Here is a 12,476-nt window from a genome sequence, read left to right as displayed (position 1 = left end):
AGCCAACAACTCTGATAGACCGTAGCACGGATGATCCTGTGCCCAGAGCGCGCACGGACCACAATCCAGGACTCCGCTGGGTCGCGCAGTTGCTTTCTTGGATGGGCTCGGTTTGATGCGCCGCACGCGACACCCACATGGAGAAATAACGATCGAAGGCCACGTGCTCCCAGCCCACTCGTGCACGCAAATTCGCCCGTCCCGCCGTGCACGGCCCCTCCATTCTGCTCATCGCTTCTATCGACGACCAGCGCGGCAGCGACATGTCCCGCCGTCTGCCCAATCTCACGACGCCGTCCTCGATGGCGACAGCGCACGCGCTCGCTATCCTGGGCGAGTACACGCACACCCTCGACTCCCTGCCGCTCGACCTCTCGCGCAACTTCGCCGATCTTCGCGAGCTCGACGCCGTGCTGTCGTCGTCCATGTCTGTCCTCACCACCAAGATCACCCAGCTCACCGTCATGCTCGAGAACAACGTCGCATCCAAGGAAGACCGCTTGTGGCTGCTCGCCGAGATTGCGGACGAGGCGACGCGGCTCAAACTCGGTGGCGAGGACAAGATTCGCGTTGCGTGCCACGCGGCCGACGGGCTCAGGGCACACAGGATGCACATGAAGACTCTTATACACGAGATCACCGACGCCGACTTTGGCAGCATCGATCTGCTGTGCAGGAAGACGATCTATCCTCATGTAGCCGCGCGTTCCTACATGCCCCTCGGTACTGCTGGCGAGGGCGGACGGAGGCAGCGACGAGGAGCTGGAGCTGGGGTGTACGGCAACTTTGCTAACAATGGCGCAGTTGATGCGAGCCCCACCAAGAAGAGGAAAGCAGGTGCAAAGGATGACGATCCTGACCCAGTTGGCAGGACGCCGAGGAAGGAGAGAATAGTGGATGCCTCGAGACCACGCAATACGGCCAGGACTAAACGGTTGACTTTCATCCTGCTCTATATAGTGCCATCGTACTGACTGGGAGTTTATCATAGCCCGGAACGCGCACCCTCACCTGCGGAGTCGCTGGTCTCCATAGCCTCGCCGTTGCCACAATTGGCAAACCAAGGATCAGGGCCATCCACGTCAAGACAGACCGCTAATGGACGAACCAACGGAAATGCCAACAAACGAATGCGTACTGCGAACAATGATCATGCCGCTGTGCAAGTCGACTCGCCTCGACACGATGTGTACGAAGGTCCGCCGTCCGCTGCCCATCCCTCCCTTCCTGTACCATATGCGAACGGTCTTCAAGGTACCAACAACTCACGTGTCGTGAACGGTGCCACGGATTGGACCCACGGACAGCTCGAGGGCCCTGGCATGCCCGTCGCGCGGAACTATGCCGACGGTGTTGTGGTGGAAGCAGGAGAGGGATCTGTGCATGGAGGGACGGAGGGTGATGGCGAAGCCGACGACGGGCGCACGTATTGCTACTGCAATGGATTCAACTACGGGGTCATGGTTGCTTGCGACGGAGAGAATTGCGAACGGGAATGGGTAAGTGCTTCTTATGGGAAAGATAGGTAGTGCATTGTGTTGACTTACTGTGATACGCAGTTCCATCTGCCTTGTATCGGATTGCCAGAAGCTCCGTCGGGGTCCTGGTTCTGCGACTTTTGCCAAGCGAAACGAAATGCACGGCGCCCTGGCCGCGGCGGAAGGAAGAGACCTGGAGGTGGTCGAGCGAATGCTCGGAATGCAGCGGCGTGAGACGGTGTGTATTATTATTGTGTTTTCCTGGTAGGTAGCAGCTGTTTCTTCGTGGTGTGGCTTTGAAGTTGACGTGCTGCTCAGTTGACTTTCTCGTATGCAATGTGATGTGATGTAGGATACTATCATACCCAACGTTAATGCATGCCCCGGCTATCATGCTCTCGTAGACCTCGTCCATTGCATTGCTCGACTTCATGCCCGCTACGAATATGTCCTCAAAGCTGATTCTGCATAAGTCGCGGGCACATCTGCTAAGCAAAGTTGCTGTACATCATGCATCGATGCAACAAGGGAAGAGGAACCTTTGTGGCACACAGCCATTGACGCCCTACGTCACTTGCCCGCAGTGGCACGTGCCTCCAGAGCCCCATTCGTCGCTCTTCTATCCCGCGTCGCTCTTCTATCCCGACGCTGCTCTGTCTCGTTCCACCACCTCGTCTGTCGTAAACCTACTTTTCGAGATGGCGAAAGAGCTTTTCTCGACGTCCAGCTGGCTTCTGGCAATACCTCCGGAGATACTGCTTCATATTTGTGCGGTCTCCACTTGCACGGCGGTCCATCGAAATGGCTCATTAATCTGCTGACAGTATCATTCCTTGACATTCCCGACCTATCCATTCTGGCGCAAGTCTCCCCGGAACTCGCTCATTACGTAGAAGACCCTGTCCTACACCGTTTGCGGCTGCATGTCGTGGCGCCGTCTCGGCTATCGCATTCGCTCTTCGGACAAAGTCCCAGTGGCATGCCTCTGCGGCCCACCGTCGCTGACTTGGTGCGGCGAAACATCATGCGCGGTTTGGGCATTGAGAGAAGATGGAGGGCAGGGATGTATTTTCATTCTCAGCACGTACGCTGCACCAACCACTTCTTTCGTCAGGATATTCGCATATCTTATTGAATGTTCATCTCGGTCGCACAGATGGTGTCGCAGTATGAGACCTCCCGCCGTCTTCAGCGTACTCACGCGGGTAACATCATTGAATCTACCCTGCGCAAGCGCTCCGCACGGTCGCTTCTGAATATTTACTCCGCGCAAGTGCTTCCGGAGGAATCGACGTCATCTGTGGTCTCAACTTCGCTAATAGCCACCATGCGAAGGCTGAAATGGTCGATCCAGCGGGACCGCCTCGCCAAGTTCGTCAAGGCCAGGAGCGACTTGATGCGTGACGGCGGCACGGGCGCCTGGTTTGAGAGCAAGGGAAAGGTGATTACGAGTCGGGAGAGCGAGCGCGTCCGTTTGGCGGTTTGTCCCGGGATTGGTCAGATCGTTCGTTTTTATGAGAGTCTTGGTCATTGACGGGTTTCGTGGACTTTCATGTCTGGGTCTTTCTAACTCATGTGGATGGAGTCTGTTGTACATGTATCTGCCTTATGAATTCATCTTCGTTATTATCATTGCGTGTTGCTGTCTTCGTTTTGGGAGAGGGGTTTAGAGGATTTGGAAATGAGGTTGAAGCGGTGAAGACCGTCTGATGCGCAGCCTACATATCCAGCCACGCTCGTGTTTCCTGTAAAACAGCCCCAATCTGAGCAATTGTCTGTGGAGCTCTAGTCCACTCAGATAGAATAAAACCAAAATGCCATTAATGTTTGTTGCATGGCAGAAACCCCTCGACATCACTCCGACAGCTAGTCGGATGAGTACTGAGTACTGAGTACGAGTGGTCGCGATCGTGTTGTACAACGACAATCACTGCGGCTGCATTCGAAATCCGTAGATCTACACCGTCCCTCTTGACTGCATCCTCCACTTTATGTAGTGAAGAATCCTCACATAGAGTCCATCCGCATAATAAAAAGACCAGGTTTGTTTGTGAGCCGGCATGCTTTGCGTGACGCGCGTCAGCCACCGCCGCTTGGAATCCAGCTCCAGCCGATCACTCATCTGCCGACTTGCCGCGTTTGCCGACACATCGGAGTTTCACGGCAAGATGTGACTAATGCGTGACAAGATCTTGCATTACCTTCCGTTAACGTTTGGCCACTCGGAGGTTCTTCAGGCTTCAGGCGGAGGATTTATCTCTGTGGGAGAGCGAAGGACGCGGTCTGTACGTTGGTCCCGGGGATCAGGTTGTCCTCTTCGTGCATCATGTTTTGCTGATCTTTTTGGTTTTAATCTTAGTTGAGATCATATGCACCCATTGATGCAGATCTGAAGCGGTTTGGCCAAAAACTTGAATTGTTATACATGATCTATGTACGAGAACCTATAGTACGTATGTCAGCATTTACTCTGGCTTGCTCGACGCGTACAAGTCCAGTATCTCCTTACGACATCCCTTGTGCATCTTGCGTACACATCGAATCCACTATCCTTCTCACTTCGCGGACGTGTTCCTCGCTTGTACGCCATACAGCCCATTCTCCGTCTTCGATCCCCATCCCCATTCCGTCTCGATGATACTCCATCTTGCTCGGGATCCACCTGCCAGCGCTGAGGTGGATCTCAGAGAGAGTTGGGAGAAGGGCGTCTAAGAGCGGCTTCACAGTCGAAGCGTTGATTCCAGATACGGGGAGAATCGTCGGCGAACTACGATGGTCTCCTTTCGGGCTGTCGGAAGCAGCCTGTAGGATTGTCTGAAGCGTGCTGACGTCGATGGTTGGAGAGCCACCGCTACGGCGGCCAGGAACTATTATCAGCGGCAGAATGATTGGTAGTTGTATTTGAATTCTCGAAGACCCACCTCGTCAGAATCCGCGTAATATGCGGGATGGTACGGACATCGTGGAGTGCTGCAAAAATGACATTGATAATACATGAATCAACATCTGATGTAGATAAATCCAACATCTGATGTAAATAAACCGTTGCATACCTGTGAGGAGGTTCGGCGTCATGTCAAATGCTCTGTGGAAGCAGACTTTTGACGACCATTATGATTTCGCGGCAGTTTGATGCTAATAGTGGACCATAGCGACAAGCTCACCTTGCATCGGCGACGCCACCCGAGCCAGTCTAGAAGACGCGAACCCATGAGCGCTCGACTTGAACTAAACCGACAACCCTTGACAATACAGTCACCTCGTGGTACGGGCTGTGTCGATTGAGCCCTCCTTTGTCAGAATGCCGAATACTATGCCGGATGCGCCCTCCTCTTTGAAAACACGGATGTCTTCGATCATAATGTTGACTTCATCCTCAGTATAGCAAAAATCTCCAGTACGCGGACGAATCATCACCTGGGGGAAGGCATAGACGGAAAACGCGAAGTTTCTAGTATCTATTCATAGACATCCTAAGAATGGTCGTGGCCTACCATAACTGGGACATTAAGGGTAGCTTGTCTTATCATCTTGAAGAGACCGAGACTTGGCGTCGTACCACCACCAAGTGCAAGGTTACCGCATAGCTCCAGTCTATCGGCACCGCCGCGAACGGCGCTAGAACGGAGTCAGGTCAGCTTTACATAGTGCGCCAATTTGCAACGCGGCAGGGCATACGAGATAGCGGACTCTACCGAGTCAATACAAACTTCGATCGCGAGGTATCTATATTCGACGAGGTTGGAAGCAACACCATTTGTTCGGCCATCGGTCAATTTACCTTTCAGGTTGGCGGAGAGAGGACATTGGCAGTACCATTTAGAGAGAACTGAAGCACAAGTTGTTCCAAGGTACGCTATCAGTTTCCTAGGAGATTCACAGCGGATCAGCTTGCAAGAAAATGGAGACAGGCAACATCCGAACATACGGTTCACAGTCAATTCATCGCGGCGTCGCTGGGCCAGAGACCGGTGGCTGTTCCGACGCACCACGGTCACATGACCGCGTCTACTCCCTAGCTACGACTCTCATGCCAGTGCGGACTTAAGTTTGCATTAATGTTCGCAGCATATCCCGCGCTTGTTGGCGTCATCTCGGACAATCAATTGCGGCCTGACTCCGCTTCTGGACCTCCTTGCAACTGTCGGTCTTCCTGTCGAACTCAAGAAGCAAACGAAGTGCACGAGAGAGCCATGTTCCGACGGACTGGGAAGTTCAAGGAACGTCGAAGCATCGGACAATCTTCCACTCGCATTTCACCCTTAGCTCCCGGATATCCGGGTCACCTGCTGGTTCAGTACGGTGAAGCATTCCCATGCGTTGTTCGGGACTGTAATTTTGGTCAACACTTGTGACTAATTGCTCCTTCTAGGTGTCGGCGGGAGAAGCTACATCGAGTCCCTCTTCGGATGGCGACTGATCACAGATATCTGACGGTCACCATTTCTTACCTTGGGCGATGCGTCGGTCAGCGTTCCATGCAACATGCAAAATTAATATCATCGACCTCGATGCACTGCAGGTTCCGTTGGGATCGGGGCATGCAGCCTCCAGATCAGATCACTTGCCGCCGAGATTACATTGGTGGATTGTGAGATTCTAGTTCTATCTCCCATCACGGTATTTCTGCCCCGCTGAAGCTTGCCGCTGCGACTGGTTCCACGTGTAGCTGAGCCGGCGGGATCGAGCCAGCATTCCGACTCGCCGCGCTGCACCCGACCGGCTTTTGATGAAAGGCACGGACTGTTTTTGTTGTCTTCTGAAAACTGCGCTTTTTGACGTAGATATCTTCCGAAAGCCAAGCGTCTAGATCCTTCTAGTCAAAGCACTAGCTTTGGCGGGCAAGTCGATGATCCTCGACTTCTGATAGCAACTTATCCGGAACATTGGTTTCAGGTCTAATATGTACAAGACTCAGGGTCTCTCCGTTCTGCACCCAGGAGAGCGTGGAGCTGAATCATTGCATACGCCGAGCGCTCCTCATTGAAGGGTTCTTCCGTGATCGGAGGGAATGCGCCGACAACACGTATTTGACCTACGACAGCATTGGGTGCTTTGCAGTCGGAGACTTCCCGACGATGGGCTCCTCTACTCTGAGCGCGCGCGAAATGAGCTTGAGACACCCCATTTCGTAGGTGCAGTCCTATAAAAACCGGTTGCTGCTGAGTAACGAATGTTTTCTTACCGAATAGCCCGTCCCCGTAAGTTTCATGAACAATGAGGCGCGCAAGCTGACTTCCCACAACATGGTTTCTCGGCATTGTCAGTGACGCATATGCGTAACCTAAAGTGGCACGCTTGAATGTAGATGTTCTGGCCAGATAATCAAGGTGGTGTTACGATAGATGCTCGGAGATTGACTGGTAATACCAAACGTACCAATCTCAGCATTGCGACCATGAGACAGTGCATTTGCAATCGCTCTTCGAGCCCATGCAGCGTTGGTTCAAATATGCCTCTCTCTCCCTGCGGGGTCAGAAGGCGTCAACGAAAGTGCATCACGCACAAAGCCGCTGACTGAATTGACGCCTTGGCGGGATGGAACACCGACGTTTGGGGCTGTTCGGACATGAAATCAGAAGGGCACCTCGCAACGTGTAATACTTCAGTGAGTGTTGACTTTTCGCGTGGTCTTTCCCAAGCATCACCAACTTAATCGATTGTACCCTGACCGGTAATGCCGTCATCGTGGTAATAGCAGAATCCATGCGCGTACGGAAGCGTTCCTTCCATTCAGAGCAACGATTATGACAGATATCGTGGCTGTGCTACTCAATTATTCGCGGCGTCTTCTCCAGCAGTGGAGGCAGGGCTGCCTTTCGTGATCTTAACGCTTGCTAGATGAGCTGTTATTTAGCTTTATTATCACGAGGACAAACAACGGGGTTGATTAGCGATGGTGGCTTATACTGATGCCTTGATCTAGATGCTTGGCATTGAGCGCTGTGGTGAACATATCCTTCAAGGCCTCTGAGCGCTACAACAATCAAGTAAGCGGCATCGGGAACCATATATCAATGCCCGGTATCTAGGATGTCTTCGCACGTTTGATTCGCCAATTCGCCGCAAGTTCCCCATGCACACACAGCACGACGTTTATCAATCTCGCGACAGGCGAGCATGGACGGAAGAGGAAGACGAGATGTTACGCTTAGCGATTGAAATAGGTGAACACATCGTGCTAAACAGTTCAGGCTATGTTCATTGACATTCATGCGAGTAGAGGATCCCAATGCTCATCCCCCGACTCGCTGGCATGCCATCTCACAGCATATACCACACAGGACAAACAAAGATTGTCGCAAACGATGGTGGGCACAGATGGCCTCGAGCGTGTCGAAGGGCTGCTGGACCGGCGATGAGGATGAGGTAAAGTCGACATTGGTCGCCTCGGCCAGACCTGAGCTTAACGCCCACTACTAGCGCCTATGCAACGCCGTTGCCGAACTTGGTCACAAGTGCGTTTCTGGAATAGTTCGTTTGCAAGAGCTAGCTGACAGTGGACACGGTCTAGGTGGGCTCTTGTGGCAAACAGAGTAGGGACTAGGAATAGTGGGCGTAAGTTGCTTCGTGCTACGAATGTCAAACTGGTAGCTAATGCGACGAGCTAGAATGCGCCAAGCGCTGGAATGATGCCCTCAATCCGTCCATCGACCGTAGCCGCTGGAGCCATGAAGAGGTGATTATACTCTTCATAGCCAAATCGACAATTTGTTTACGGGATTTACGATTCTCGTCAGGACGAGCGGCTTCTGAAGGCCGTTTCGGAGCTAGGACACTCATGGGCCACCATAGCTCGGACATTACTTCCTGGACGTACTGGTCTTGCTGTCAAGAATAGGTACGAAGTTGCGCATCAAATATCGCGCATCGATGTTCATTCTATACAGATACAATCACCTTATACGCGGTGCATCTCGCAATGCAGAGAAATCGGGTCATCAAGTATCTTCTGTTTCAAAAAGGAGATCCCGAAACTTCTCCGTGTCGTCATCATCTGCCGCCAGCACCACATCGTCTACAGAGAGCCTCGATGAACATATGCTCTCCTATTCGCCCGATTCTTTGACGACAATCGTGTCCTCTGGTTCATACGAAATGCACGCCTCATACGATGTCGCTAGGGGAGCCATGCCAGGCGAACACTGGATGGACTCGTCCATTCATGAGGCCGACATCGCCATATATTCTCCTACACCCTTGCCGGCATCCGACTTCGTGGGACATCCTTCCCGTAGCCACATTTCCGACTCGCTATATGAGCAATCTCACGCGAATGCATCCGCTTCTGCGTGGATGTTCTACGAACAGCATCCGACCTCGGCATTGTATCCATGCGCGGCATCTGAACCACTTGGCACGATGGGAACACCACTCGATCAGCCAATGCAGTCACCTCACGTTCTCATGCCAGGGATGTACGTGCCTATGACCCATACTACAACAGACCAGGCGTACGGCTACGAGACACCACACTACCACCACTCGGGCTTGTCAGGAACACTGTCAGAACCTACCAGCCCATCCGCGCATGGTCTGGCTATACCGAACCAGTGGTCGGCGTGGATCCCTCCAGCCCACTCTTACTGCTACACTCCATGAGATCTACGACACGCTTATCTGCCAGTCGTACGAATCCGTGTTCTCTTCTTGTGTCAATAGATCATGCATGCTACGCTTCCCTCGGCGATGTCAAAGATAGAAGTTTATGCAGACTGGGTCATGCAGTTGCCTTGATCGTCCGTGCGTGCTAAGAATGATGTAGCATGCCTACCATCTAACTCATCAAATGCCATCCGTTTGACCGGATCATAAGCTGTAGAAGCATCGTGGCATGAACCTCAAATATCGAAGAGCGACTCATCCGAAGTATCAATGCCCTGATTAATATGATCAGCGCATAGACTGTATAGTAGCCCGCGCGTAAGCTGGCAGGATGCCATACTCGCTTGCGCAGCTGTTTTCTCCTATCGCTTGGTGCTCTGAGATCGCGCACGTCTTGCTGCCCCCCTCCTCGAGAAAATGCAGAACCACAAGATATGGTGGTCAAATGCTTTATTCTTTGTAGCAGTTCATGTCGCGGCATGTGTCGGCGTCTATCGATACCCGCCTGCTTCTGTGCCTCCTGCAACATTGCTACTGAGCTTCACGCTCTTCCAGGTCGTAGAGCTGTCGTAGGGTCACATTCTCGGACATGACAAGCACTGGCGACATTGACAGATTCTTTCTGCCACCAGCATCACAGTGGGCTATCATCGACTGTATTCCCACAGAGCATTTCGGGCGACTCTACCTGTCAGAGCGCTATTGGCTGCAGTCGGGGCTAGTGGAATGCAAGGGTCGATTAAAGTAAGCACATCCCACTCATGGTCCCCGAAAATCACTGACCGGTGCGAAGTGGTGGTAAGTCATTGAAATAGCGGTGTTATTCGGGGTTATCTTAGAGTGACGTGTATCCTCGCAGGTGTCTAAGACATCGGTTACACCATGTACGCGTTTCGCTTTCAGTCCTCCTGAGGACGTTGTTGATGGTCTTCCCTGTACGCAGCGTTTTACAGACGATCCACTGCATGATCCGTGAGTTTGTCGCCCTTTTGAGTCAGTCAGTATTGACCGCTCTCCCCTGGTCACCCGTGGATGGACGGATTACTATGACAGCTATGCCGCCACAAAGGGTCTTTTATGGTCACACATGGGCTGGATTTTCTTCAAGCCGCGTTATGAACGACTTGAATTGATAGACCGTGAAGACCTTGAGAATGATCCCGGTGCGTACTCCTTTTCCACCGCCTTGTCCTGATTGATTGACTAGCCAATAGTGGTACGTTTTCAGCACAGATACTATGGTGAGGGAGCACACGACATATGACCGGTGAACACGGTTGATTTTGTTTCCAGTACCACTGGCTTTGATCTTCGGCATGCTGTTACCGCCCCTCATAGGAGCGATGTGGAAAGATGCATGCGGTGCTTTCGTCTGGGGCTCGCTAGTAGCTAAATTGCTCGGTGAGATGGTCATGAGGCGTGACTGAACCCTGCATAACTGAAATATCTATATTATCATAGTATGGCATTGCACCTTTTTCGTCAATTCGTAAGTTCATTAAATTGCATCCAAATAATTATGCAGCACTTACCCTCCCGGATAAAAGTCTTGCGCACTGGCACGGCCTTCAGCCGTACTCTGACGAAAATACCTCCAGGTCGAACTTCGTGCGTCTTTTTTGACAAATTCCATACCAGTGCTTCGCTCATTTGAGATTGCCAGATCGTTGCGCTCCTGACTTGTGGCGAGGGCAACCATAATTTTGTAAGTTCCTGGCACGATCGGGAGCCAGTTAATCCTAACCATCGTCAATTTGATTTTCTAGCATGTGAGCGGTACATTCTAGTATCTCCACCGTTCAACTCACTGGTGAACAGCATGCTTTCCCCCACGACTACCGTTCTGGCCCATCGAAGTATGACTGGGATCCATCCAAATGGGTCATTCTCGCCCTCCATGCCGCGGGATCTGTATGGGGATTGAAGCGTGCAAGCGCGGAGGAGGTGGCTAATGCGAGGAGAAACATCATTCAGAAGGTTAATCAGCACGGAGAGCGTATCCCCGAGACAGATATCGTCCTTGACAGCAACGAGTGGACCGGGGTAACATGGACATGGGCAGAGGTAGAAGATTACATCGAAGGTGGACGAAAATTTGGCCGATGCGTTCTGATAATCGAGGGCTTCGTCGTAGAGGTCACCAGCTATCTTCAGGAACACGTGCGTTGTGATTGCTATCCGCAGTTTTGTTTTTCAAAGCTCACGGAGACTTCTGCTTCAGCCTGGAGGAGCCAAGCTCCTTCGCAGTTATTCCATTCGTAACCCTGAAAACAGGATTCATGCTAAGGATTCTAGGGTTGAGGAGCAGTGGGAGCGAGCGGATTGGGCGTTCAATGGAGGTTTGAACGTTCACACGCGGTTTGCAAAGAAGCGAATGAGGGAGCTTAGAGTGGCAAAATTAGCGGAGCGAGGATGTGAGACAATTGCTCAGTGAAGTCACATTGACGAAAGCGAGACGTACAGCAAATACAAAATGGCGCGAGTATGATGGCGAACTGGACGTAGACATGACGCGGGCAGGGGTGGGGTGTTGTTCTATACAATTTTTTTCTCAATGAGAGCAGCAATATTTCTGTCCTGTATGGTAACCCTGAAGTTCCCTCGGATGCTTTGACGGATCTCCGATAGCAATATCACATCCTTCATGCCCAAACGCTCGCCTTCCCCAAGCGTCAAAGGCTCGTCGCGCTTGCATAATTCGAAATAAGCGGGTGCGATCCATTGGCTGACATCGTAGGATCGTGCCAGCAGAATGCGTTCAACGGGAGACGCGAGCTGCGACAGACGTGCAATAGCGAGGTCGCGAAGGACCACAAACTCCCACTTGGTGGCAAGATTGAGGACCGACGCCCATTCTTCAACGGTGTGGAGATCACCGTCGCCAGGGCATCTAGGGTCAAGGAGGTGGCGTTAGTACACCGAAGCCAGTCGATCAGCTAACCCATGTAAAGAAATGCTGTTGAGATAAGACTTACTCTGAATAGAATAGCGACAGCAGCCGCTCAAAGTCGACATTGGAGACATCTTCCAACAGAATCGGATTGCCGTCGCTTTGCCCCTCAACGGCTTTTCCAGAACCCTGTGGAAGGGTGAACATTCCCGCGAAGACCTTGGAGTGCTTTTTGAAAAAATGCTGATGTACTCTGAACAGAGTACCTTCAACCTATAGCAAAGACAATATATTTATTTACAGCACTATCAAGCCGTCGTGTGAGCACGTACGAGGAAGATGACCGTCTGGTCATCAACATAGAGTGTGTCATGCCTTTTGGACAACAGTCCTCTTGGTCCCTGTTCATTTCTGTGCTCATCCCATCCGAAAGTATTCATATATGCTCAACTAGTAGTAATATGAAGAGAGTCTATACGACGTACGCCATGGCGGTCATATCA

General features: G+C 51.9%; 6 protein-coding genes across 6 annotated transcripts; 4 read left to right on the top strand and 2 right to left on the bottom strand.

Moving 5' to 3' along the window:
- Positions 1-27: 27 nt before the first annotated feature.
- Positions 28-1,740, top strand: LAESUDRAFT_723645 (uncharacterized protein). Its single transcript, XM_040908454.1, has 3 exons — positions 28-934; positions 992-1,499; positions 1,560-1,740. Exons 1-3 carry the CDS (start codon positions 264-266, stop codon positions 1,710-1,712), a joined length of 1,332 nt encoding a protein of 443 aa, XP_040766467.1. The 5' UTR covers positions 28-263; the 3' UTR covers positions 1,713-1,740.
- A 394-nt stretch (positions 1,741-2,134) lies between these two features.
- On the top strand, positions 2,135-3,193 carry LAESUDRAFT_723642 (uncharacterized protein). Its single transcript, XM_040908453.1, has 3 exons — positions 2,135-2,246; positions 2,303-2,562; positions 2,635-3,193. Exons 1-3 carry the CDS (start codon positions 2,177-2,179, stop codon positions 3,010-3,012), a joined length of 708 nt encoding a protein of 235 aa, XP_040766466.1. The 5' UTR covers positions 2,135-2,176; the 3' UTR covers positions 3,013-3,193.
- A 719-nt stretch (positions 3,194-3,912) lies between these two features.
- Positions 3,913-5,397, bottom strand: LAESUDRAFT_52045 (uncharacterized protein). The gene is made up of 8 exons (XM_040902785.1): positions 5,260-5,397; positions 5,157-5,204; positions 4,973-5,096; positions 4,738-4,895; positions 4,643-4,671; positions 4,532-4,576; positions 4,400-4,448; positions 3,913-4,329 (listed from the first exon to the last, which is right to left on the bottom strand). Exons 1-8 carry the CDS (start codon positions 5,295-5,297, stop codon positions 3,984-3,986), a joined length of 837 nt encoding a protein of 278 aa, XP_040766465.1. The 5' UTR covers positions 5,298-5,397; the 3' UTR covers positions 3,913-3,983.
- Positions 5,398-7,554: 2,157 nt separating this feature from the next.
- Positions 7,555-9,080, top strand: LAESUDRAFT_757439 (uncharacterized protein; the record flags this gene model as incomplete). Its single annotated transcript, XM_040912299.1, has 7 exons — positions 7,555-7,645; positions 7,702-7,847; positions 7,902-7,936; positions 7,993-8,036; positions 8,090-8,157; positions 8,219-8,319; positions 8,369-9,080. The coding sequence occupies 7 exons, from the start codon at positions 7,555-7,557 to the stop codon at positions 9,078-9,080; spliced, it is 1,197 nt and encodes a 398-aa protein (XP_040766464.1).
- Positions 9,081-9,500: 420 nt separating this feature from the next.
- LAESUDRAFT_735865 (uncharacterized protein) lies at positions 9,501-11,517 on the top strand (the record flags this gene model as incomplete). Its single annotated transcript, XM_040910635.1, has 13 exons — positions 9,501-9,652; positions 9,716-9,827; positions 9,877-9,881; positions 9,943-9,967; positions 10,027-10,055; positions 10,137-10,246; positions 10,298-10,324; positions 10,377-10,484; positions 10,545-10,572; positions 10,631-10,691; positions 10,747-10,788; positions 10,902-11,243; positions 11,305-11,517. The coding sequence occupies 13 exons, from the start codon at positions 9,501-9,503 to the stop codon at positions 11,515-11,517; spliced, it is 1,254 nt and encodes a 417-aa protein (XP_040766463.1).
- A 101-nt stretch (positions 11,518-11,618) lies between these two features.
- LAESUDRAFT_757437 (uncharacterized protein) lies at positions 11,619-12,180 on the bottom strand (the record flags this gene model as incomplete). Its single annotated transcript, XM_040912298.1, has 2 exons — positions 11,619-11,973; positions 12,059-12,180. The coding sequence occupies 2 exons, from the start codon at positions 12,178-12,180 to the stop codon at positions 11,619-11,621; spliced, it is 477 nt and encodes a 158-aa protein (XP_040766462.1).
- Positions 12,181-12,476: the final 296 nt, after the last annotated feature.

The sequence above is a fragment of the Laetiporus sulphureus genome, assembly GCF_001632365.1.
Source record: "Laetiporus sulphureus 93-53 unplaced genomic scaffold LAESUscaffold_10, whole genome shotgun sequence".
Classification (NCBI taxonomy): domain Eukaryota; kingdom Fungi; phylum Basidiomycota; class Agaricomycetes; order Polyporales; family Laetiporaceae; genus Laetiporus; species Laetiporus sulphureus.
The sequence above is the reverse complement of the archived record's forward strand: the minus strand, read 5'-3'. Positions and strand labels throughout refer to the sequence as shown.

Excerpts from the sequence above, each read along its gene's own strand:
- LAESUDRAFT_723645 (XM_040908454.1), top strand. The coding sequence starts at position 264 with ATGTCCCGCCGTCTGCCCAATCTCACGACGCCGTCCTCGATGGCGACA. Across the intron at positions 935-991 it reads AATACGGCCAGGACTAAACG|CCCGGAACGCGCACCCTCAC; the intron begins GTTGACTTTCAT and ends AGTTTATCATAG. Across the intron at positions 1,500-1,559 it reads AGAATTGCGAACGGGAATGG|TTCCATCTGCCTTGTATCGG; the intron begins GTAAGTGCTTCT and ends TGTGATACGCAG.
- LAESUDRAFT_723642 (XM_040908453.1), top strand. The coding sequence starts at position 2,177 with ATGGCGAAAGAGCTTTTCTCGACGTCCAGCTGGCTTCTGGCAATACCT. Across the intron at positions 2,247-2,302 it reads GGAGATACTGCTTCATATTT|TATCATTCCTTGACATTCCC; the intron begins GTGCGGTCTCCA and ends ATCTGCTGACAG. Across the intron at positions 2,563-2,634 it reads TGTATTTTCATTCTCAGCAC|ATGGTGTCGCAGTATGAGAC; the intron begins GTACGCTGCACC and ends TCGGTCGCACAG.
- LAESUDRAFT_52045 (XM_040902785.1), bottom strand. The coding sequence starts at position 5,297 with ATGGTACTGCCAATGTCCTCTCTCCGCCAACCTGAAAG. Across the intron at positions 4,672-4,737 it reads GACACAGCCCGTACCACGAG|ACTGGCTCGGGTGGCGTCGC; the intron begins GTGACTGTATTG and ends CGCGTCTTCTAG. Across the intron at positions 4,330-4,399 it reads ATTACGCGGATTCTGACGAG|CGGTGGCTCTCCAACCATCG; the intron begins GTGGGTCTTCGA and ends TGGCCGCCGTAG.